The sequence below is a fragment of the Passer domesticus genome, chromosome 25, assembly GCF_036417665.1.
Source record: "Passer domesticus isolate bPasDom1 chromosome 25, bPasDom1.hap1, whole genome shotgun sequence".
Classification (NCBI taxonomy): Eukaryota; Metazoa; Chordata; class Aves; order Passeriformes; family Passeridae; genus Passer; species Passer domesticus.
In genome coordinates, this window is record NC_087498.1 from 3,125,734 (window position 1) to 3,152,104 (window position 26,371).

General features: G+C 49.7%; 2 protein-coding genes across 2 annotated transcripts in view; one reads left to right on the forward strand and one right to left on the reverse strand.

Moving 5' to 3' along the window:
* SRGAP2 (SLIT-ROBO Rho GTPase activating protein 2) overlaps positions 1 to 529 on the reverse strand; it is a 102,982-nt gene extending 102,453 nt beyond the window's left edge. The window contains exon 1 of the mRNA XM_064399349.1: positions 433 to 529. The gene's annotated coding sequence lies outside the window, so the exon portion shown is untranslated. The remainder of the gene's footprint in view (positions 1 to 432) is intronic.
* Positions 119 to 5,908, forward strand: FAM72A (family with sequence similarity 72 member A). The gene is made up of 4 exons (XM_064399355.1): positions 119 to 680; positions 1,518 to 1,595; positions 2,788 to 2,912; positions 4,662 to 5,908. Exons 1-4 carry the CDS (start codon positions 535 to 537, stop codon positions 4,754 to 4,756), a joined length of 444 nt encoding a protein of 147 aa, XP_064255425.1. The 5' UTR covers positions 119 to 534; the 3' UTR covers positions 4,757 to 5,908.
* Positions 5,909 to 26,371: the final 20,463 nt, after the last annotated feature.

Sequence of the window (26,371 nt, forward strand, 5' to 3'; positions counted from 1 at the left end):
TGGGAGGGCGCGGTCGGGAATTCAAACTGACAGGTGGGAGCGTGGCCGTTGGCGCCGGACCGGGACCGGGACCGGGACAGGGACAGGAACAGGGACAGGGACAGGGACAGGGACAGGGACAGGGACAGGGACAGGACCAGGACCAGGACCAGGACCAGGACCAGGACCAGGACCGGGACCGGGACAGGAGCAAAGACAGGATCGGACCGGGACCTGACAGGGACAGGACCGGGACAGGGACAGGACAGGGACCGGACAGGGACCAGGACAGAATCGGGACCGGGTCCGGGGCAGGACCGGAACAGGGACAGGGACAGGACCGGGACCGGGACAGAGACAGGGATCGATCCCGGGACAGGGACCGGATCGGGACAGGACCGGGACCGCATCGGGACCGGGACAAGGACAGGATCGGACCGGAGCGGGACTCACTAGGACAGGACCGGAACAGGATCAGGACCTGGACCGGGCCAGGATCGGGACAGGGACAGGATCAGGACCGGGCCAGGGTCGGTACCGGAGCGAGCCCGCCCCATGTCCGGCGGCCCGTTCGAGGAGCGCTCCGTGAGCGTGCTGTGCTGCCGGTTCTGCCGGCAGGTGCTGAGCTCCCGCGGGATGCGGGCCGTGCTGCTGGCCGACACCGACACCGACCTCTACTCCACCGACATCCCGCCCTCGGGGTAAGCGCCGGCAGCGGGCGGGGGGCTCCCACCGGGGCACGGGGGGCTGCCAGCCCCGGAGCCCGCTGTCACCGGGGGACGGCTCCCAGAGCACGGTCACCCCATCCCTGCACCCCCAGCCCCGGGAATCCGCAGCAAAACACAAAAAAACGAGCGTGTGCCGGGCAAACCCGAACTCTAATTTTTATTTAGGGATGGCACGGGCTCGGCAGGCACGGGAGGCTCCTCCCGCTCGTTCCCGGAGCGAGGATTATTAGAATTTGGAATGAAGGCCCGCAAACAGAACAAACCTGATCTGTCACTGCTGCCAGGAGTCTCCCCCGGTTCGGCTCAGCGCTGCTTTCCCATAGCCAGATTTGAATAGTAAGGAAATCAGGTTGTGAAACGACATGGTAATCAGAAAGTAGGGGCTGGAGAGGAGATAAGGAATCACAGGTTTGGGTTTAAACACCCCTGAGGTATTGGTCTGTTTCTGAGCTGGGATTTGGCAGCAGTGTCCCAAATCAGGGCCCTGAGTGACAGTGCCACACAGAGCCCCTGAGCACCAAGGCAAACTCTGCTTTTCTGGGCTATTTTAAGAGGATTTTTGATACTCGTGCACTGTCACGTGGGTCTCTTATTAAAGTTTCCATATGAGTGGGGCTGAGAGTCAAAAAGAAAGCAGAACCCTGTGGTTTAAACCAGCCAGGACCAATGGCACCATCACCTTGCTGTGACTTCAACCTGAGGTTTAAACCAATGGCAGCATCGCTTTGTGGTGACTTCAGCCCGGTGTTACTGTGACCCTGAGGCTGTGATCACCACAGCTCCACGCTTGTGTACGTTTCCTCCCTGCAGAACCGTGGATTTCATCGGGAGCTGCTACTTCACTGAGATCTGCAGGTGCAAGCTGAAGAACATCGCCTGTTTGAAGTGGTGAGCTCGCAGCTGGTGTCCCTGACTGTCCCAGCCCGGGTCCCCTCCTCGCTGTCACCTCCTGCAGCACAGGAGCTGAAGGAACAGCTTGCCTTCCCTGGAGCAAATTTAATGCTGCTGGGGAGAAACTCGGCCCGAGCAAGGGTGTTTCTGTGAGTGCCCAGTGGAAATGTGACGGTATTTTCAGGAGGCTGAGTCTCCTGAAGGCTTGTGTGCCACCTGCCCGATGAAATGTGTGCCTCAACACTGAGATTTCTCTGTGAATAAGGCCCCAGCAAGAAGCAGTTACTCATACTCTAATTAATAGAACATCCTCTTGGCAGATTGGGTTGTTGGGAGCAGATGGAACATGCTGTCGCTGAAGTTCTTGGAGTTCTTTTATCCTCCTTATTAATGCCTGATATTTAAGGGTGAAAACAACAACTCTCAAATAGCTCACAGTTATCTGAGAGAATTCTTTCAGCTCCCTGATCAAGATTTTTACCTTTCTTGGATTTGAACTGGGGAGGGTTGTGATAGGGACACAATATTTTGGTTTTTAGATAGAAGTAGAAAAACAGAAATATCTCATTGGAGCACATAAAAATGGATAAATGTTTGTTATGGTTTCAGTCTAGGGGAGTTGATAAAGGTCAATAACCTGGCCCAGAGAAGCTGTGGCTGCCCCATCCCCATCCCTGAAGTGTCCAGGGCCAGGTTGGAGCACCCTGGGACAGTGGAAGATGTCCCTGCCCGTGGCAGGGGGTGGAACTCAATGAGATTTAAGGTCCTTTCCATCCCAAACCATTCCATAATTCTCATTTCATCGCTCCTGCTGCTGGTAGCCTCCTGTGCTTGTGTACAGGTGGATTTTGGGTGTGAGGAACTTCTCTGCTGGCTGGAATCACTGCCCTTCCAAATGAAAACAAATAAAGAACCCCACCAGCATTTGTTGGTATGTAAACTAATCTGGGTTACACAATTTAGGTTACTAAACGCTCCTCTGCGTGCCAAAGATCTAAAACTCAGATATTCTGTAACTCCCAACAGATGTTCCCTAAATATTTAAGATACTTGTTTCACCCCGTCCCTCAACTCTATCAAAACACCAGCATTACATAATGCTCTGGCGCTGGGGCTCTTCAACTGGAGCTGGAAAAAGCCACCAAGATCCACCTTTTCTCCAGGCTCACTCTTTCCTTTGCCTTTCCAGTGGGAATGTGGTTGGCTACCACGTGATCTGTCCCTGCAAGCCCTGCCTGCTGTCCTGCAACAACGGCCACCTCTGGATGTTCCACAGCCAGGCAGTGTTTGGCATCAACAGGCTGGACCCTTCTGGTGAGGGACACCTTGGCTTCCTTCCCTTTCCCTAAAATCCTCATCCCCCACCACAGAATCACCAGGTTGGGAGAGACCTCCAAGATCATCGAGTCCAGCCCAGCCCCAACCCCTCACCTAAACCCTGGCCCCCAGTGCCACATCCAGGCTTTGTTAAACACCCCAGGGATGGTGACTGCACCACCTCCCCGGGCAGCCATTCCAGAACTTTATCACTCTTTCTGTAAAAAACTTTTCCCTGATATCCAGCCTGAATTTCCCTTGGTGCAGCTGCAGGCTGTGTGCTCTGGCTGTGTCAGTGCCTGCAGACAGAGCCCAGCCCCAGCTGAGCACAGGCACCTTGCAGGAGCTGTGCAGAGTGAGGAGGGCACCCCTGAGTCTCCTTTTCTCCAGGCTGAGCCCCCCCAGCTCCCTCAGGGGTTCCTCAAAGGGTTTGTGTTCCAAACCCATCACCAGCCTCGTTGCCTCCTCTGGATGAGGATGAGGAGGAGGATGATTTCCTTCCTCTCAAACCATAGAGGTGATGAACACCCCTTCCCTTCCTCCAACCAGGGAGGTGATGAGCACACCTTCCTCTCAAACAATGGAGGTGATGAGCACACCTTCCTTTCTTCTGAAAACCAGGGAGGTGATAAGAGCACCTTCCCTTGTCTTCCATCTAACCCAGGGAGGTGATGAACACCTCCTCCCTTCCTCTCAAACCAGGGAGGTGATGAGCACCCCTTCCCTTCCCTTCCCTTCCCTTCCCTTCCCTTCCCTTCCCTTCCCTTCCCTTCCCTTCCCTTCCCTTCCCTTCCCTTCCCTTCCCTTCCCTTCCCTTCCCTTCCCTTCCCTTCCCTTCCCTTCCCTCCCAGTTCAGCCCTGGCAGATGGAGCAGGCTGGCATGTGGAGGAAGTGTTGCTAACCTAGAAAAGCACTCGTGGGGAGGCAGCTGTGGATGGAATTTCAGTGTAAATCACTCTGCACCTGCCCCTCTGTGGGCACCACTCAGGGTTTGCTGCAGCAAGGCCACCACAGGATAAAAACAGGTGTATTTATAGTGGTGGGGATGGCTTTACTGGGGGATTTTTGGAGGAATTTTGAGTGATTTAGAGGTGGAACTTTTGAGTTTTTTAGATTGAGATTTATTTTGCTTATATTTTACATAGACAGGAAGGGTGAGTTTGGCTTCCATCTTTACTGCATGGTTCAGAAGGTTACAAGATCCTTAATTACAAGACTTTTAAAAGATTGATTAACCAATAAAATGCTGCTAACAACAATATTTATGTTTTTAACTTAATTTTTAAATATTTTGTCTTATAGACTTATGCTACAGTGTAAGTTTTCTTAGCTATTCATGTTAACACACAAACTTACAGTTCTGCTTTCTCAACTTCTTGTTTACCTTTCCAACTACTTTTATTTTTTTCTGTCTTAAATCTATTTTTCTTCTTCTATCTTAAACTCTAAAACTTTAAACTTTCTTCTTCTTAACCTGTTAACAGAAATAATATTTCTGTTATATTATATTTATATAATTGGTTATCTAAATATTTATCCTCTGAACTGGGCTGAAAAAAAATAAACAACAACACTCCCAAGATCACTTTGAAGGAAGATAGAAAATAGATTTATTCACCATGAACGTGACTTCCTGGGTTTTGCAGGGATTATTTTCTCTCAAAATAGACAGTTGTGCAACTTAAAAATAAATTCACAATGCAAAAATATCTTTTTTTTTCCCCTCCTTTGTCTCCTTCCCACCAGGTGTGAATGTCTTGCAGTGGGGCAACCTGCCAGCCCTGGAGGAAAGCACAGAAGAAGACACGTCCTGCACCTCTGAGGAGGAGTTCATCAGATAAATGTCACCTGCAGGACCTTCCCTCCACCTGGCTGTTTGCTTTGGATTTATTTAATTTCACCTGCTGGCCCATCAGACCTTAAACAACAGGAAAAAAAACCCAGGAAATCTGGCAAAAAATCCAAAGAAATGGAATTCTTCTTGTTCTTTCCCTGTAACCTTCCCTGGATCTGCCTGAGCAGATACACCTTGGAAATGCCAGCACCAAGTGCATTTACTGAGCTCTATTTTGCTTTTTATTCCTAACCCTCTACAGCTGATAATCCTTCTTTTCTTCTTCCCTAAAGCACTTTTCACAGAGCAAAACCTCTCAGCTGCTCTCAGTTCAAAAGAACTTTCAGGAATAATCAGCCAGGTCTGGCAGAGCTCAGCTCTCTGCTCAAAACTCAAAGTTTTCTGCTCTGGCTCTGGGATCTCCTGCTCTTTGCAGCTCCTCTGCACCTGAGCATGCTCCTAAATATGCACTGGGAAGCCTCTTAGAGCCTTTCCATCTTTATTTTTTAATACTTTCAGGGTTCTGTCTCCACAGAGATCAAGTTCATGTTTTTTCTCCTTGATAAAACCTAAATGCTGCAGTTTCTTAGCAGAACTTCAAGGCTACACTGGAGTTTTTCTTCAGGGCAGCAATAAAACCCATCCACTTTCATATATATATATTTTTTCCCCTCTCCAAAACAAAACAAAAAGAAATTTGGTCTTTTTAGAGAAACAAAGAAAAAAAAAGTTAAATATTTGGTGTTCATACCTAATTTTCCATCCTGAGGTGCACAGACAATCTGGTTCCTGTAGGTAATGAATTCAAAGGTCATTTTCTGAGTTCTTAACAAACCATGATGTTTAATTTCTGAACTAAGTGCTGTCCCCTTCAGCTACTCACCTGAAGGCCAGCAATAAAAAATTCCAGCTAAAATCATGACAGAGAACAGAGGGCACTTTTAAATTTGGATTAATGCTGAATAAATCGCTCTGTAGGCTCCTGTGATACTTGAAAGAGATGCAATGAATTGTCTCAGTATTTTTACTGCTCATGCTATATTTCTTAATTAATGGTACTACCTCTTCTGCACTGTTTAAATGTGTATTTGTGTGTGTGTGTCTTGTTTTGAATTCCTGTGTTGTGTCTGCCCAGGAAATAAAAGCTTTGGACTCTGGAGTCTTCAGGGCTGTCATAAATATGGATGTGTAATGATATCAGATAATCAAAACAATGAAATAGCAGCTTGGATTAAAAGAGTAGAATAATTAGGGTTTTAGTGTTATGAATTTGTTTTAGACAACCCAAAAATAGAATCACTTTAGGCTGACAGACCTGACAGTTTCTCAGTCTCAGTTAACCCTTTTGTAGCTCAAATCCCAATTTCTGCCAGGTTGCTGTGGTCACTGCAGCATCAAGCTGCCAAGGTGACACCTCAAAATATTTTTTTTTCCAGCAGAATTCATGAGCTAAAAATAAATCAGATTGTTTTTGCATAAGCACCACAATAGTTCAAACCTAATTCTGCCTGTTGCTCCTCCAGCACTTGTCATTTTTAACCTTCACCATTCTGAGTCAGCAGCTCCTCTCCCACAGGGAAGCAGAGGATGAATTCCTCCCCATCAAATCCATAATTCTGGGGTTTTTTTTGCTCCCCATCTGTACACACAGAACTGGAAGTTCTACCATGAACTCGCTCAAACAGGCCTGTGTAATTACAGCAGCTCACCTCAGCAGCTGGAAATTAAGAATGAGGCAGCTTTTGAAGGAGTTCAGTCCCTCCTTGTTGACAATAAAGAAGTTGTAGGTATTGTGTACAAAGTATGCAAACATCCCCTATTGCCCCAGCTGTCTTGAATGTCACCAAGGTAATCAATCATGTCCAGGGCTGCTCCTTTCTGCCCGAAATTAAAAAAAGAACTGACTGAGCACTTTGTGTTAAAGCCACAGCAGCTCATTCACAGAGCCCCGGAGTTTGGGGTTGTTTCCAAGGATCACCACGGTTATGGACAGGTTTAACCCCAAACTGGCACAAAACCAGATCAGAAACGCTCCCAGGTCCTTCACCCCACCCCAAGCTGTGTTTGGAATGAGCAGCCCAGCTCTCTGCTTTGTTTTCTCTCTGGTTTTTGGCACATCAAAGGTGTTGGTGCTGTGGCACAGCCCTGCAATCTGCTCTGGAGGGCTGGGAGGGGTGGCTGTGTCCAAAGCCCCACCAGGACAGCAATGGAGATACCCAGCATGGACACACCAGCAGGATTCAGTGACCCAGGAGGAGCTGGGCAGGCGCTGCTCCTTCTGCTGAGGATTCCCAGGGAAATTGGATGTGATCTTTGCCGTGCAGCCCCTGAATCACAAGGCTGCAAAACAAGAACTGCATCCTAAGGCCTTTCCTGCTGCTCCCGGAGGCACCCAAGGCTCTGAGCAATTAAAGTGCCTCTAATCAGACGTGGGTTTGTTTAGGAGGGACTGAACACCAGGCAAAAGGTCCCAAATTTTAGACTCCAAGCCGGGGTTTCTGCAAGGCTCTGGAGCGTGCTGGCAGCCAGAGCTCTGCTGGAGCCCATCCCTCTGTGCCCAGGGCTGCAGCTCCTGGGCCACCCCGGCCCCAAAGCAGCAGCTTTGAACATCTTGTGCAACACAGACTTGCAGGCTCAGGGTCACAGACTTGTTTGGATGATTTGGAGCTGGGATTCCAGAAGGCACTGCTGATCACTGACTTCAGTTTGGGTTTTGAGTCACGGGGAGCTGGGTGATCACTGTTATTGATAGCCAAGCATTTTCCTCCCTGCACTGCACAAAATCAGCTGGAGGGGTGGGGGAAACTCAGAGCAAGACAGTGAAAAATTGACCCCCCCTTCATAGTAAATAAGACTTACTGGGAGAAAAAGCCCATTTAAATCTCCTTCCTTATTCCAGCACAGCCTAAAGCCTCAGCACAGCCTCACATTCATGCACCACATTCATCCCAGAGTGCTTCACAATGACAAACAGCTAGGAATTCTCCTGCCACTGACCTGCAGCCAGTGCAGGCTGCAGAGCAGCTGCCAGGCAGGCAGAGAGCGGCCAGGAGTGCTGAGGCATCACCCTGGGGTGAAGCTCAGCGTGGGATCTCCATCAGCACAAACTGATCTGGTGATCACCCTGGGGTGAAGCTCAGAGTGTGATCTCTATCTATCATCACAAACCCATGTGTGATCACCCTGGGATGAAGTTCAGAGTGGGATCTCCAGCACAAACCCATGTGTGATCACCCTGAGGTGAAGCTCAGTGTGGGATCTCCACCAGCACAAACTGATCTGGTGATCACCCTGGGATGAAGCTCATGGTGTGATCTCCACTACAAATCCATTTGTGATCACCCTGGGATGAAATTCAGAGTGGGATCTCCAGCACAAACCCATGTGTGATGACCCTGAGGTGAAGCTCAGTGTGATCTCCACCAGCACAAAGCCATCAGTGATCACCCTGGGGTGAAGCTCAGAGTGGGATCTCCACCAGCACAAACTGATCTGGTGATCACCCTGGGATGAAGCTCATGGTGTAATCTCCACTACAAATCCATTTGTGATCACCCTGGGATGAAATTCAGAGTGTGATCTCCAGCACAAACCCATTTGTGATCACCCTGAGATGAAGCTCAGTGTGATCTCCACCAGCACAAAGCCATCAGTGATCACCCTGGGATGAAGCTCAGAGTGGAACCTCCACCAGGACAAAGCCATCAGTGATCACTCTGGGATGAAGCTCAGTGTGATCTCCATCACCACAAACCCATGTGTGATCACCCTGGGATGAAGTTCAGTGGGATCTCCAGCACAAACCCATTTGTGACCACCCTGGGATGAAGCTCAGTGTGATCTCCATCACCACAAACCCATGTGTGATCACCGTGGGATGAAGAAGCTCACAGTGTGATCTCCAGCACAAACCCATGTGTGATCACCCTGGGATGAAGCTCACAGTGGGATCTCCACCAGGACAAACTGATACAGGGATCACCCTGGGGTGAAGCTGTGATCTCCATCACCACAAAGCCATCAGAGATCACCAGCCAGGCTCAGCTGGGGATTCACCCTCTTCTCCCTCAGCCTGGAAAGCAGCTCAGCCCCTCTCAGCAGATGACAGCTGAGCCCCCACTCCTGGCACAGGACCTGCAGTCCCAGGCTTTGAATCTGAGGCAGAGCCCTACATGAGAGACAGAAATCACTGAGTTATCTTTTGTTTGCTGCTCCCTCTCTGTGGAGAGGGAACTGAAAGGGCATTTACTCCAAAGCACCACTGAGTTTGCAGTGAGAGGTGGCTGTTGCACCTTTGGTCACGTCTGCAGCGTGTGTGGCTGCTGGAAGCAGACCCCAGGAGCAGCCTGGCTGCTGAATGAACAACCTTTGTGTGCTGTTCTTGGGTTTGGGGAGGCTCCCCAGGCCAGCCCAGCGCTGCCAAGCCCTGCTGTTGTGCAAGGAGCTGAGCACGGGGATCTGGGGGGAAACAGGGCAGCCAAGGGGGGCAAGGAGAGGCACCAGGGACTGTCAGAGAGCAGAGGTGAAGCCTCAAGGAGAGATTCCTGAGCTCCAACACCCCAAAGACAGCGGGGCCATGCCTGTTCCTGCAGCTGTGGATCCCTTCTCCCTGTTCCAGCAGGAATTTCTGAGAGCAGTCAGCTCTTCCAGCACAGAGAGCCACAGAATCACACCAAGGCTCGGGAGGCACCTTAAAGATCATCTCAAGCCCAAACCATCCATACCTAAATCAAGGATCCTTCCATTTGCCAGCACTTTTGGCTCTCCACAGCATTATTAGCTCTTCCTTTTGCTGTGGCACACACAAAGGACACAACCTCCAGCAAAATATCCCTTAAAATCCTACAGAAAATATCTCTTAAAATCCTGTGCAGATCCAGCATTTCTAGAGCTGGGCTGGAATTTCAGTCATGCAGGACCCAGGAGCAGCCAGAGAGTGAAGCTGCCCTGAGCATCTCCATGGAATTAACTCCAGGCTGTTGACGCACCACCCAAAATTCCATTTTCTCAACAGAGGAAATATCAACCACGCTGCTGTCCCAAGCAGTGCTTCAGCCAGAGGGACATTCCAGCTGCTCTGCTGCCTGCAGTGTCCCTTGTCACCTCCCGGGTGACACCAGCCCAGCCCAGAGAGCTGCACTCTTGATTTCTCATTAGAAAGCAGGGATCACCTCTTGGACAGCAACAAGGTGTCACAGCCACATTTTCTGGGAAAATCCCTTTGCCAGGATTCTTCTCCTGGGAAGCGGAGAAGCCTCAGAGAAAAAGGAAAACAATAATTATCTGATTTATTTCTCCTGTGTTTTGCTGCTTTGGAATGTGGTTGGATGTTGTTTATCCACAGGTGAGTGTTTCATTGGTTGCATTGAAATTGATGAACTGAAATGGTGAATTGTTTTTGGCTTATTGGCCAATTGGGGCCAAGCTGTGTTGGACTCTGGAGAGAGAATCATGAGTTGCATGTAGTGTCTTCCTAGCCTTCTGTCTGTATCCTTTCTGTGTTCTTTAGTATAGTTTAATTTAGTATTCTTTAATATAATATAGATCATAAAATAATAAATCAGCCTCTGAGAACATGGAGTCAGATTCACTATTCCTTCCTTTGTCTGGGAACCCTGCAAATACAAGACAAGGGAAAAAAAAAAAAAAAAAACCCAACAAAAAACCAAGAGGGAACAAACAGAAGCCATCTCAAATCTCGGGTGCCTCACTTGTGATGCACCCGAGCTCTGCCAGCTCGGTGGCTCAGGGTGATGGCACCCAGGGGAAGGAGCCCCAGGGCACTCTGCAGCACTGCCATCTGCATGGCAGCCTGGGGACAGCTTTGTGCAGCCTCACAGGAGCCAGGCTCAGCTTAAAAAGTCCTGATCTCTTGCATTTCTGTGCCTGCACTTCTTTCCTGGAGGGAAGTGCTAATTAAAACGAAGCAGCCACGCTGGGATCCCTCCCTGCTGGGCCATGGCAGGAGCTGATGAGTTCATCCCTCTCCAGCATATGGCCTGCTTTGCAAGGGGAAATTTCCACTAGAGCAGGGGATAACAGCAGAAATGCAGGTGCTCTGGGGCCCTCACCCCAATTTCCCCAAAGAAAAGCTGCTCCTGGTTCTGCTGCGCAAAAGGCAAGTTAAGGAGAGAACATTTTAAAGAGATTCACCTGATTTTGCCTCATCATCTGTCTTGCTCTCAGAGCCAACACCACACTCCAGCAACAGAGGGCTTTTAGCACCGAACCACAAGGGTGCAGAGCTCCCACCCCTTTTGCTTTGGGGGTTTCACCAGAGCTGCTCCTTCACCCCCGATTTATTTCATTTTAAAAGCACAGATTTCATCCTGGGGCTGGCCAGGCTTCGACAGGAGCGAGTCTGCTCTGTGATTCCTGCTGTGCTTGCAGAACGCACCCAGAGAGCTCCTCCAGCAAGGCTGGCAAGGGAAGAGCGAGGAGCTCGTGTGCCACAAGCTGCCTCGGATGTGAGCAGTGCCAGCCCTCCCTGGGCACGCCAAAAACAGCAGAAAAAGCACCCAAAGCACTTGGAGACAGCAGAGGATCTATATTTGGGATCTATTCCCAAACCAGGGCTAAGGATGCACCTCCAAACCCCATTCAATCAAAAGTGTGTGCCCAGCTACTCTGCTAAACACAAAATCCTTACCATTATTAACATTTTAAAATCTCTTTAGAGCTTTGAGCAATTCCTTGGTTCTCTTGCAGGTGGGCACAGAGCAGTGGAGGGGTTTGGACCCCCACTACACCAAAGCTGCAGTAATTTTTCTCCCAGGGTGCTCCCCAAAGCCAACAGGATCAGAGAATTATTTGGTTAAAAATGCAGATGGAATGGCACAGTCCCAGCTGAGGGGAGGTTGTGAAAGCTCCTGCAGATTCAGTCTCATGCTTGATGAGAGCCTAAAATGTTGGGGAAAAATGAAGCAATCTGCTCTTGTGCAAAGCCCACCACAAGACTTTCCACACTGTTGCTCCATTCTTCCTTGGAGCCCAGGTTGGATGTGAATTTTACTCTGTAAAGTGGATTTTACCCTGCTTCAAATTTTACCCAGAGTCCAAATTGCTTTCTTTGTAGCTGAGAATTTAAAATTCAGATGAATACATTTTTTTCCTCTCTCCTGCTAGCAGAAGGCAGCATTCCTAAGTGGCAGGAACTCTTTATTCAGCAGAATATGTCCAATTTTTTAATTCCAGTCCTTATGGGAAATCAAAATTTAAAAACTGCTTAAAAGCAGCTGGCACTGGCCTTGATAAGAACCCTTTTTCCTTTATTAACTGGATCCAATTTTGATTTGATACAAACATGCCAGTGATGCATGAGCCTGAATTGCTGCTTCCCTTTGCACAAAACCCTTCCCAGCAAGGTTTGCTGCAAGGCAGCCCCAAAACCCAGAGGATTTCATATCCAGCAGCTTTTGGGGAGCCTCAGGTGCTCTGAGGACACCTCCTGCAGCTCCAGAGCCTCCTCCTGCTGCTGCCAGGGTCAGAGCTGGGCACTGATGGCTTTGCCATGGGAGTGTCCCTGGCCATGGAGGAGATGATTTTTAAGGTTTTTTCCAACCCAAAACCATTCTGCAGCTGTCTGTGAGCAGGAGACCTCCACCTATCCAAGGCAGGAGGAGGGGGAAGCCCCCCAAAAAGGGGCTGGGGGTGCAGCACCCCACTCCTGTGCCCATTCCATGGGGGTCCTGCACCTCCAGCTCCAGGTGCCTGCCCAGGAGCTGCCACAGGGGCAGAGACACAGGAGGACACAGCAAAATATCCATGAAAAACCTACAAGAAACCCAGGTTACCCCAAACCTGAGCAGACCCAGCAATTCTAGAGCTGAGCTGAACAGCATTTAACAAAATACCCATGAAAAACCTACAAGAAACCCAGATTCATCCAAACCTGTGCAGATCCAGCAATTCTAGAGCTGAGCTGAACAGCATTTAACAAAATATCCATGAAAAACCTACAAGAAACCCAGATTCATCCAAACCTGTGCAGATCCAGCAATTCTAGAGCTGAGCTGAACAAGGCCATGGAAAAAGAGACACCAGGAGGATACAGCATTTAGAAAAATATCCATGAAAAACCTACAAGAAACCCAGGTTACCCCAAACCTGTGCAGATCCAGCATTTCTAGAGCTGAGCTGAACAGGATACAGCCTCTAGCAAAATAGCCATGAAAAAACCTACAAGAAACCCTTTTTTTTTCCCAAACCTGTTAGATCCAGCATTTCTAGAGCTGAGCTGAACAGCACTTAAAAAAATATCCATGAAAAACCTACAAGAAACCCAGGTTTTTCCCAAACCTGTGCAGATCCAGCATTTCTAGAGCTGAGCTGAACAGCATTTAAAAAAATATCCATTAAAAACCTACAAGAAGCCCAGGTTATCCCAACCTGAGCAGATCCAACATTTCTAGAGCTGAGCTGAACCAGGACATGGAAAAAGAGACACCAGGAGGATACAGCATTTAGAAAAATATCCATGAAAAACCTACAAGAAACTCAGATTCATCCAAACCTGAGCAGATCCAACATTTCTAGAGCTGAGCTGAACAGGATACAGCCTCTAGAAAAATATCCATGAAAAACCTACAAGAAACCCATTTTTTTTCCCAAACCTGTTAGATCCAGCATTTCTAGAGCTGAGCTGAACAGCATTTAATGAAATATCCATGAAAAACCTACAAGAAACCCAGTTTTTTGCCAAACGTGTGCAGACCCAGCATTTCTGGAGCTGGCCACGGAATAAGAGACACTGTGCTCACGAAATCTGCACGAGGAATGACAACAGGAAACGCAGCTGGATTCAGAACCCCAGCCAGTTGTGAGGACAGGAAGGTTCAGAGCACAGAGGGTTTAATTCTCTGCCAGCAGAGCAATGAGGAGAGCAGGAGCTCGCTCTCCAGGGGACAGAGAAAGGGACGCTGATATTTTAAGGCATTCACCTTTGGGTTATAAGCAGCTTATCTCAGGCTGCTCCATCTGTGGTCTCCTTGGGAACGGAGTCAGACAATAAATCAGATGTGCCAGCTTTTATCAGAAGTTGCAGGCAGCCAAAAGCATCATCTCCCTCCCGGTGCCAAACGGGCTCTGCAGGGTGCAGAAGGCCTGGAGTCACACACCACATCAACCCCACACGAGAAACACCACTGGAAAGCTCCAAATATTGCTCATATTGCTGCTCCTCGTGGCTCCCTCCTCCTGCAGCCACGGGCTCTGTCAGAACCTTCAGAAAAAGGGGGAAAAAAGGACAAAATCAGCCTGGCATTTTGTGGGCACGGCTGCTGCACACATCAGGGCAGCATCTGCATATCGTGCCCAGTCAGCCACAAAAATGAGCCAAGGCACTCTGCTCATAGTCTGGGGCATGGAAGAGATTATTCTCGTCTTAGTCTGAGCAGGGAGGGGGGGAAAAAGCAATGGATGGGTAGAGTGGTGGTAGGAATAAAAACAGCTTGAGGAAAGGCAGCAAGAGCAGTGCATGAATGTTCTCAAAGTGCAGAAATCCTGCCAGACACAGGGGGGAAAAAATCCAGACATTTCACATGTCAGGAATAAAACCATCCCCACCAAAAAAAAAAAAAAAAAAGGTAGTAAAAACCTCGTTTTTAAACTGGTGAAAATTTCCCAACCAGTTCCAAAATGTCTCGCTGGTTGTGCATGACCAGAAGAATGTCATGGCAGGGATGGAGGGGACAAAGACCTCGGTCACAGGGGTCAGGCCAGGGAAAAGCCCAGCAGAGACACCAGTGAGCCCCATTTATCCCCAAATCCCCACTCTGGTGGCTTCAGGTGGGGACATGGGTGGGACAGGGCCAATGTCTGGGCACAGCTCCACTCGTGGCCCTGCAGAGGGAATTGTCACCTTTGCCCAAGAGGAAAAGTCCCCCTGGAGTCTGCGAATGGCTCAATCAGTAAAAAACCCCAGAGTGCAGCAGGTCACAGAGGCCTGGCCCCTGTGACTGCGGGGTGGCAGCAGTGACAGTCACTGTCCCTGCTGTGCCACCCTGGCTGGCACCGACCCCTCGGGCAGCGAGGTCTGAGCGTGGCCTCAGGCACAAGGGGGGCCCCCCTCCCCATCCCTGCTGCCCCCAAAACTGCCCCAAATCGTGTCAGTGCCCCCCAAAACTGCCTGTGTCCCCCTCCCCATCCCTGCTGGCCCCAAAACTGCCCCAATGCTGGCAGTGCCCCCCAAAACTGCCTGTGTCCCCCTCCCCATCCCTGCTGGCCCCAAAACTGCCTGTGCCCCCTCAAACACTACCAGACCCCAAAACTGCCCCAAATCCTGTCAGTGCCCCCCAAAACTGCCCGTGCCCCCCCAAATCACTGCCTGGACTCCATCACTGCCTGTGCCCCCCTCCTTATTCACTGCCAGACCCCAAATCCTGTCAGTGCCCCCAAATCCTGCCCGAGCCCCTTTCCCACTCCCTGCTGGACCCCAGTCCTGCCTGTGCCCCCCAGTTGTTCCTGTGCCCCCAGTTATCCCTGTCCCCCTCATTCCCTGCCCATGTCCCCATCTGTCCCCATGCCCCCCAGTTGTCCCTGTGCCCCCAGTTATCCCTGTGTCCCCCAGTTGTCCCCGTGTCCTCCAATTGTCCCGGTGTCCCCAGTTCTCCCCGTGCCCCCAGTTGTCCCCATGTCCCCTAGTTATCCCTGTGTCCCCCCAGTTGTCCCTGTCCCCCCCAATTCTCCCCGTGTCCCCCCCCAGTTGTTCCCGTGCCCTCCAGTTCTCCCCATCCCCCCCAGTTGTCCCTAAGCCCAACTGTCCCCATGTCCCCAGCTGTCCCTGTGTCCCAAATTCCCCCGTGTCCCCCCGTTTGTCCCCGTGTCCCCAATTCTCCCTGTGTCCCCAGTTTGTCCATGTGTCCCCAGCTATTCCCGTGTCCCCAGCTGTCCTCGTGTCCCCAGCTGTCCCCGTGTCCCCCGTTTCTCCCGGTGTCCCCCCGTTTGTCCCCCCGTGTCCCGTTTGTCCCCGTGTCCCCAGCTCTCCTGTGTCCCCTCGTTTGTCCCCGTTTGTCCCCCCGTGTCCCCCGTTTGTCCCCGTGTCCCCCCGTGTCCCCAGCTCTCCCGTGTCCTCTGGTTTGTCCATGTGTCCCCAGCTCTCCCGTGTCCCCCCATTTGTCCCCATTTGTCCCCGTGTCCCCAGCCCGGAGCCGCAGCGCCCCCTCCCGGCCCTGCTGGGCGGCGCAGCCTCGTTGGAGCCGCCTTCAATTTTCCGTTTTTCCCTTTTTTCCCTTTGTTTCCCTTCGTTTCCCTTTGTTTCCCTTCGTTTCCGGCGGGTTGGGTTTGCTTTTGGGGGGCTGTGTGTTTTTCCCCACGAGGTGAGGCACAGGCAGGGCCGGTGCCACATCCCGGCTGGATTCTGCACAAAACACGGCCCGGCCCCTGCTGCTCCCACCAGCCCATCCCATAGTCAGGGCAATTTGGGATTTCCACCCTCCCTTTCCCCCTGAATTGCTGCTCATGCTCTTCTGAGGTCATGCCCCATTGCTGAACTAGAAAATCAGGAGGGAAATAGTCGGCAGAGCACCAAAAGTGCCTCGTTTAAGCCTTTGCTGAAGTTTTCTGGTTGGTATTTTCATTGAGTTTACAAAGCTTTTTGCATCTGTGTTTGAAACTTGTGGCTGTGGAAAATCCTTCACCAAAACAGATTTAAAATACTCTAAAAGTGCCATTATCTGTCCATCCCTGGCCAAACTGAGACAACCCCTGGAGAACCCTTGGAGAACCCAATCTCTGGAATTTGGCTTCCCATTGGCAAAGCTCTGCTCCTGGCGCTTGTGCTGGAGCTCAGTGGATGCTTCCAGGCCTGTTTTGCTGCAGAAGGGGATAAAAGGTAATGAAAGGCCATTTAAATACATTTAAAGATCTCTTTTCCTACCTGGCTCTATAAAAAAATGGAAGGAGCAGCTCTGGAGGGGTCACCCAGGGGAAGGGCCTTTAGCAGAGACAATCACAGGGTTTGGAACACCCCAAAATTTAACAGGGTTTAAATCTGCACCACTGGGAGACCTCAGGGGCTGCTCTCCCTCCCTCCCTCCAGCCAGCCCCACAGAGCAGAGCTGAGCTGGTTGTCTTTGATTCCCTCCCAGCCTGCCTGAAAACAGGCAAAACCAGGCAAATGAGGGCAAAAGATGAGATTTTCAGCGGCAGCAGAGTCAGCTCCTGTTCATTAACACTCAGGGAGCTTTAAACATTTCCCAGCAGTGCCATTGCTGCTCTCTCTCTCCCTCTCTCTGCTGCTCCACTGTCTCCAAGCTGAAGTCCAAGACAAAACAACAACAAAATCCTACACGGATCCTCACACGGGCTCCCAGCAGTGCACACTTTGCTGGGACTTATTAACCAGCTCCCAGCTTGTTCCCTGCATAATCGCTTTGCACTTCAAAGCCTCTGCCAGCAGACAGAGCTAAACGATGGTGTTCAACTCAATCATGCAGAAAATTAATTAGTTTGGGGGCAGGACAGTGGATATTGGTTGTCAAAAGTTGGGATATTTAACACTGGATGGGGTTGCTCAGGGCTCTGGGGACCTTTAACTTCCCAAGCAAATCCTGGTGCTTGGATATATTGGATGTGGCTTTTGAAGTGGGGTGGGTGGGAGCAGAAGTGGGGGTTTCCTGCAGGGAATGGTTCAGGGATGGCAGAATTATCCCTGGAGGAGCAGGAGGCTGTGCTGGCTCCTGATAAAGGCAGAGGGGCTGCTCCCACACTCGGATAAATGCACGTTTGCAAAATTATACACAAATTATACAATATTAGGTCAGATATCAACAGATGCTGCAGAAAACCCCCAGCATTATAAAATTATAGAATTCCAGGCTGGTTTGGGTTGGAAGGGACCTTAAAGCCCATCCAGTTCCACCCCCTGCCAAGGGCAGGGACACCTCCCACTGTCCCAGATTGTCCAGCCTGGCCTTGGGCACTTCCAGGGATGGGGCAGCCACAGCTTCTCTGGGCAAACTGATAATAATTCCTTTTAATTCCCCCCAAAGAGCTGCTCTGCACCTCCAGCTGTGGCTGAAACATCTGGCCAAGGTGTCTGGAGGTCGAGGTTCCCGAGAGGTGAGCAGAGGAGCCCAGGGATCTCTGAGCCCCCAGCCTGGATCGTTTCCAGGAGGGAAAGCAGCATCTGGCTCATCCCCCAGCACAGGTCACTCCAGGGAACGGCCCCTTGTCCCCAGCATCTCTGGTTTCCTCCCGGGATAATCCTGCCCCAATTAGCTTTTGAAGATTTAATAATTAATTTAATTATTTTTGAGTCTCCCCATCAGCGATCACAGCCCCGGGGCTGGGGCTGCTGGAGCCTCTCCTGGCTGAGCACGAGGGGTTTAGCAGCGATTTTCACATCTCATTTCACCCAACACTGAGCTGTAAATCTGCCCCTGGCCGGGGCAGGGCTGCCTCTCACCTGGGTGTGACAGCAGCAGGGTTCAGTCAGCCCAGGGTGGGATTTGATGCCCTGGATGGACGGGAATTGTCTGTGAGGAAGGGCAGCAGCTCTGGAGCTGTCCCAGGCTCGGGGCTGGGCTCCCCAGACAGAGCCAGGCACAGAATATCCACCAAAGCCAGGGATGGGAATGGGCTGAGGCAGAACCACACACAAAACCCCATCCATTCTGAAAGCAGAGCTATCACCAGAATATGAGCTCTCTGAGTTTTCGGGGTTTTTGGTTTTTTTGGGGTTTTTTTTGTTGTTGTTCCTTTGCCAATAAACCTGTGTAAAACCTCAAACACACATAAAACCTCAAGGCACAGACCCCCAAGCACCTCTCTGTGCCATCCCCACCTAAACCAGGCTGGGACCCCCACGCTCCCCACTCCAGGAGGAGCCCAGGCTGCAGAAACCACGACTTTGCTGCTCCACTGCAATCCCCTGTTGTAGAAACAGGAGATTCCCCAGCCAGGGAATAATGTGCTCTGACTCCATGATTCAGGAGGCTGAACAATTGCTTTATCAAGCTATTTATATTACACTAATACTATACTAAAGAATACTAGAGAGATATTATACTAAACAGATACTACACTAAACAGATACTACACTAAAAAGATACTAAAGAAAAACCCATGACTGTCTGGAGACACTCACGACACAGCTTTGACCCAATTTGTCAATCAATCCAAACAACCATCAGCAGAATTCCAATTAACAAATCATTTTGGGTGAACAATCTCCATAACACATTCCCCGTGTGCCAAACAGGGGCAGCAAGTAGAGATAAGAATTGTTTTCTCCTCTTCTTTGATATTCTCACTGCCTTCCCAAGGAAAAATCCTTGGAGAAGTTGTGCCTGCTGCTCTCTGTGAAGAGCTGGGCCACAATCCCCACAGCCAGAAACCCCAGGGACAAATCACCGGGGCATGGCCCCCTGTGTGAGGATTTTGTTCCTTTTTGTTCCTTTTCCTGCACCAGCTGGGGTGTATGGATGCAGGGCAGCAGTGTGTTCTGACTCCATGATTCAGAAGGCTGAACAAAAGCTTTATTAAGCTATTTATATTACACTAATACTAATATTACACTAATACTATACTATATTATAACTATGATATATTATATAATAGTTATAATATATATATAGTAATATATATTACATATATTATTATATATATACTATATATATACCCTATATATAATATATATTATATATACTAATATATATATATATAAACTATTATAATATATATATTATAATAGTTATATATATATAATACTATATAATACTATACTATATTATAACAATACATATTATACTATACTATAACTATATTATATATGTTATTATACTAAAGAATACTACACTAAAAAGATTCTAAAGAAAAACCTGTGGCTGTCTGGAGACATCCAGAAACCCCAGGGACAAATCACCCAGGCATGGCCCCCCTGTGTGAGGATTTTGTTCCTTTTCCTCCACCAGTGGAGGAACCCTCGGGCTGGGGTGAGGGAGGGATGATCCATCACAAACCCAGGCGTGGGCACTTCCAGGGATGGGGCAGCCACGGCTTCTCTGGGCAAACTGATCATAAATCCTTTTAATTCCCCCAAAAAGCTGCTCTGCACCTCCAGCTGTGGCTGAAACATCTGGCCGAGGTGTCTGGAGGCCGAGGTTCCCGAGAGGTGAGCAGAGGAGCCCAGGGGTCTCTGAGCCCAGCTGAGCTGCTCTCGGCAGGCTCCAAAATGCCATTTTTCTGCCACGCGGGGTAACAATTGCGGTAACAGCAGTGCCAAACACATCCTGCTGCCTCTCAGCTGCGCTGTGAAACGCGCATGGAAATCGCTCCGAGAGATGCTCGGCAATTAACACCGAGCACACAGAGACAAAGCCATTGTCTGGCGCTGTTAAACGATTTTTTTTGGAGGCTCAGAACCGACTGCCACAGCCTGATGCAGCCTTTGGCTGAAAGAATCCTCTCGTCTCTGCCCTGCCTGGAAAATAGGGGTTGCACTCCCCTTGGTTCAGCCTTATCAGGCACTTAGAGGCGCCGAGCCAGGCCGTTAAAATCAGATTTTGAGGAGGATTCTGCACTCCTATTCCGTGCTGCTGGAATTTCTCATTGTGAGAATGAGAAATTCTCACAATGAGAAATTCTCGTTGAGGATGAGGTGAAAGGATTTGCTTTTATCAGAGCTCTTTGCCATCACAGTCACCGTTCCCTCTTCTCCCAGCTGAGAAATCCTGCTCTGCAAGAGGCTCCTCGGAGAATCTGCTTTGTCATAAAATACCAAAAGAAAATCAGACCTTCAGCTTCGCAAGGAAGAGTTTAAAATGGAGATGAGAAGTTTATTCAGCTGTTGGGAGTTTTAAACCTGATTTCCCTCAGAGCTGAGCCCTGGAGCACACCCGAGCTGGGCCATCCCTGCCTGTCCCACTGATGGGAGCAGGAATTATCCCAAATTCCAGCAGAGCCCCCTCAGCATCCCAGAGCATGGGAATTGTGTCCAGGGGGACGTCAGAGCACCCAGGGCAGGGCAGGGACAGCAGAGCTCGGCGCTGGGCACTCCCAGGGGCAGAATCCATCCTGAGATCTTCTCCCACATGTTCCTGACCCCTTTCCTTTCCCCAGAGCTGCTCCCACATGTTCCTAAACCCTTCCCTTTCTTCCCTTTCCCCAGAGCTGTTCCCATATGTTTCTACCCTTGACCCCACATGTTTCTAACCCCTTTTCTTTCCATAGGGTTGCTCCCACATGTTCCTGACCCCTTTCCTTTCCTCAGAGCTGGTCCCTGCCCTTGACCCCACATGTTCCTAACCCTTTTTATTCTGCTAGGGCTGGTCCCACCCATTTCTGCCCTTAACCTCACAGGTTTCTGACCCCTTTCCTTTCCCCAGGGCTGGTCCCACATATTCCTAACCCCTTCCTCAGGGCTGCTCCCACATGTCCCCAGTCCCTTCCCTTTCCCCAGGGCTGCTCCCACATGTTCCTAACCCTTTTTCTTTCCCCAGAGCTGACCCCACAGGTTCCTGCCCTTGACTCCACATGTTTCTAACCTTTTTCCTTTCCCCAGAGCTGATCCCACATGTTCCTAACCCCTTCCCAGGGCTGCTCCCACATGTCCCCAATCCCTTTCCTTTCCCCAAGGCTGCTCACACATGTTCCTAACCCTTTTCCTTTTCCTCCCACATGTTCCTAATGCCTTTGTCCCACATGTCCCTAACACCTTCCCTTTCCCCAGGGCTGCTCCCACACGTTCCTAACCCTTTTCCTTTCCCCAGGGCTGACCCCACAGGCTCCTGCCCCTTCCCTGTCCCCTGAGCAGCTGGCCCAGCCCCGCAGGACATGCTGTGCCACCGCTGTACTTTGTCACCTTCTGCTCAGACACCTCAGCCTGGCGGGGATTAAGGAGCATTAAGTGCCCCTCGCTGCCTGCCAGGCAGCCCAGATGGAGCAGATCGGGGATTAACTCCTCTTAACTCCTCTCCTTCTCCCCGAGGGACAGGGAGGGCGCGGGGGGACAATGGGAGCAGGGCAGGGCTCCCTGGAGCTGCTGCCCCTGCCAGACAAAACCTTGGGAGGACTCTGGGGAGGTGTCACCTGTCCCCAAAACCACAGGGGTTCTCCAGAGGGCTGAGAACTGGGATCTCCTGGCTCCCTGCAGGGAGATCTGCTCCCCTGAACACACCTGGGGATCTGTTCCTCTAGAACACATCTGGAGATCTGCTCTCCAGAACATATCTGGGATCTGCTCCCTTGAACACATCTGGGGATCTGCTCATCTAGAACACATCTGGGAAACAGGTTCACAAATGGATCTCCTCCCCCAGAACACACCTGGGGATCTGCTCCTCCTCAGCACATCTGGGGATCTGCTCCCCTAGAACATATCTGGGATCGGCTCCCTTAACACATCTGGGGATCTGCTCCTCCAGAACACATCTGGGAAACAGGTTCACAAATGTGATCTGCTCCCCAGAACACACCTGGGGATCTGCTCCCCTGAACATATCTGGGGATCTGCCACCCCACACACATCTGGGGATCTGCTCCTCCAGAATATCTCTGGGGATCTGCTCCTCCAGAACACATCTGGGAAACAGGTTCACAAATGTGATCTGCTCCCCCAGAACACACCTGGAGATCTGCTCCCCTGAACATATCTGGGGATCTGCTCCTCTAGAACACATCTGGAGATCTGCTCCTCCTCAGCACATCTGGGGATCTGCTCCCACGGAACACATCTGGGGATCTGCTGTCACAGAACACATCTGGGATCTGTTCCCCCACAACACATCTGGCACTTTTGGGGTGCACAGCTGCGCTGCTCCACATCTGGAACCTCCACCCCGGCAATCCCTACCCCGGCAGCACCATCAGGGAATGGGAATGAGCCACAGGGAGCCGGGAATGCCCAGCCCAGGGACACCCCGGTGCCGGTGCCCCGGGCCAGCCCCTCCTGCCCCGGCGCTCACCGGGGCGCAGGCAGCGCTCGGCCCCGCTCTCTGCTGCGCAGCCCGGACCTGCAGGGCTCTGTTTCCAAGGAGATTTTCACACACTCTGATGGGGAGGAGAAAAAAAAAATAAATACCCAACGCGTTTGGTGCGAGCTGAAGGTAACAATTCTGCTGGTGATTCTTCTCTGTTGAGCACAGCGAGCTAAACTGCGAGTGGAACTACAAAAATGAGTGTTAATTTGGCTCATTGTGACAAATCATAGCTCATTTCCAATATTAATTTTAATTTTTTTCAATATTTATTTTAATAAAGAAATTATTTTAAATTTATTTATAATATTTTATTCTTTTTATTATTATAATAAGTATGATTTAATAAGTATTAATATAATAGTAATTATTATAAGTATGATTTAATAAGTATTAATATATTATTTAATACATATTCTTAATTATTATTAATATAATATTATTTCAATAAGTATTGTAATACATATTGGTATAATTTTAATACATTATTTGTAATTATTAATAATTTTAATAAGTATTTATATAATAATATTACATAAATTAATACATATTGGTATTATTAATATAATTTATTTTTAATAACTTATTTTTAATATTTTAAAAAAGGTAGCAAGAAAAGCAAAGCTCAAAGCCTGGAGGGAAGCAGCACTTCAGTGACCAAGCCTAGATTCTGTGAATTTGTCTCTCTGCACCCTGAATTCCCTCAGCTTGGCACTCCAAAGGATTCCAGGGTAAAAACATCAGGGCAGGTGTGGAATTCCCAGTGGTTTAATTATTTAACCCCTCACCGGGAGCTGCACAAGCCCTGCTGAGTTTGAGTTTCCACCAGGGAAGGAGGGGATGGGAGGCAGAGCAGAGCTGGGGTCATGGCAAGTCTTGCTCTTGACCTGTTTTTTGTCCTTTTTTTTTCCTCTCAAATTTGGACAATTTGGATGCTGAAATCTTGATGTAATTCTGATTTTTGTTTGTGGCTCGCAATGTTTGTGAAGTCAGGAAAGTCACTTTGTGGTGCCTGACTGGGGAAACAAATTTTGTGGACCAGGGAGTGTGAGACTTGGGGGTCTAAAAGGATTCAAACCAGTCCTGGTCCAGCCCAAAATTTCAGGAAATGCCCCAAAAATGTAAAACTGCCTCAAAATGTTCACCTGGGACTGAAGAGGAGCTTCTAGCATTTAAAGCCAGAAGTGAAACCTTCTCCAGCCTCTCCTTTTCCAGCCTCCCCCTGTTCCCTCATTCAGATTCGGGAGGGGTCGAATTCACTCCTCCTGTACTGAGATATTCAGTTAATTCGGATTTTAAATCCTGTGCCCTCCTTTGTCTGCAGGAAGGGGAGGGAGGTTCTCCTCCCCCTCCAGAGCCCTCCGGTGCCCGGTGAGATGATCCCAACCCCAATTCCAGCTGCAGGGGCTGATCCCTGGAGCATCCCGAGCTCCCACCCTGCCCCTGGGGCTCAGCTCTGCCAAACTCACCCCACGCTCAGGACCAGGGAGTCCTCCCTGCCACCAACCTAAACTTCCTAGCAAGGATTTATTTAAAAAAATCACAAACCAACCCATCTCTCCAGGCTGTAGGGCCTGAACATCTCATGTACAAATTACATTCTCATTTAAACTGAACATCTCATGTACAAATTAAATTCTCATTTAAACTGAACATCTCATGTACAAATCAGATTTTCACTGAACTGAACATCTCATGCACAAATCAGATTCTCATTTAAACCGAACATCTCACGTACAAATCAGATTTTCACTGCATACTTTTATACCTGCTGGGGTATAAAACCCAGCCCAGGGGACACGCTCACCTGGCTGCTCCCCTTGGGATGAAAAGCCAAAGGGATGTGGAGTTTTCTGCTGCTTTTAAGGAGGATTTCTTGATCTACCTGCAATTTTCAGGTCCTAAACAGCTTTTCCAGCCTGGCCACTGTACCTGGGTGGGAATTCTGGCCCAGGCGAATCCTCCTTTCCCCTCTGTCCTCACCACAGCTAACACACACAATTTACCCCCACAGCAGAGGACAGGAAAAAGCCATTTATTTCCAGCCTTGAAATGTAATTCTGGTTGTTGCTCTCTTTTTTTTTTTTTTCATTATTGATTTTAAGGTTGTAAAGCTGTGTCTGGTTTTTAAATGCTAATGACGGTAACAGCGAAAGGAGATGAGGGAGCAGGGGAGGAAATGGAAGCATTTCACAGCTACCAAAGTCTTTAAACATCCCTGGCTACACAAGGAAGCCAACAGGGAGAGCTTAAGGATGATAAACAAGTAATTTGCTATCTTGAATGCCTGTAGCTTCAATTTTACCTCCGGCAGTTGCCTCTCTTCCAGCAGGTTCCCACACACGTGGGTCAAAATGAAAATACCCAGCGAAAGAAGAAGGAAAAGGTGAACTCTGGTGGGGTCCTCAGCTGCAGTAACAGCCCGGGGTGGGATCTGGTTTATTCAGCAGGAGGCTCCTGGTGCTCTTTTCCAGCCTGGGAGGATTTTCTGGATCATCACAGAGCGAGCCAGGCACAGGAACTGCTCCAAACCCCCCTGCTCTGGGGTCTGTGGGGTCTGTGGGGTCTGTGGGGTCTCACCTGTGATCCTAGGGGTAATCTGGGGAGATTTGGGGTGTTTGGGTGGCCAGGGCTGTCCCAAAGATCAGGAACAGCAGGCAGGATGAGGGAGGGATGTTTTAAATATCCGTTTCCTGAGGTTTCAGAATGGACCAGGTCTGGTTTGAATGGACCACGACTGGCTCTGTGGGTTTCACCAGAGATTTTGGGAGATATTGGGGGTGTTTGGGTGGCCAGGGCTGTCACAAACATCAGGATGAGGGAGGGATGTTTTAAATCCCCCATTTCCTAAGGTTTTAGAATGCACCAGGACTGGTTTGAATGGACCAGGACTGGCTCTGTGGGTTTCACCTGCAATTTTGGGGGTGACTTTGGGAGATTTGGGGTGTTTGGGTGGCCAGGGCTGTCCCAAACATCAGGCAGGATGAGGAGAGGGATGTTTTAAATCCCCATTTCCTGAAGTTTTAGAATGGACCAGGACTGGCTCTGTGGGTTTCACCTGCAATTTTGGGGGTGACTTTGGGAGATTTGGGGTGTTTGGGTGGCCAGGGCTGTCCCAGACATCAGGATGAGGAGAGGAATGTTTTAAATCCCCCATTTCCTGAGATTTCAGAATGGACCAGGACTGGTTTGAATGGACCAGGACTGGCTCTGTGGGTTTCACCTGCGATTTTGGGAGATTTTGGGGGTGTTTGGGGGTCCAGAGCTGACCCAAACCTCAGGAAGAGCAGGCAGGATGAGGGAGGGATGTTTTAAACCCCCAGCTTGGGCACAGCCCCTCCAGCTCAGCTGATGTTCAAGGCAATGTTTTGGACCCTGGTCCTTTAAAATGCAATTTTTGGCACAACCCCGTCAGCTTTTGTTGCTCTGCTTGCCAATTTTCACAGCTTCCCATGGATTTTCCATGAAAATTCTCCTTCTGCCCAGCAGGCCCCGCTCTGGGGCACTCCCCGTGTGCTCAGCAGATTTAGTTATGCTCTCTAATATATTAATGAGGAGCAGGGGTTTTAATTAAGTGGAAAAAACCCAAATCTGAATGAGGGAACAGGGGGAGGCTGGAAAAGGTGAGGCTGGAAAAGGTTTCACTTCTGGCTTTAAATGCTCGAGCTCCTCTTCAGTCCCAGGTGAACATTTTGAGGCAGTTTAAC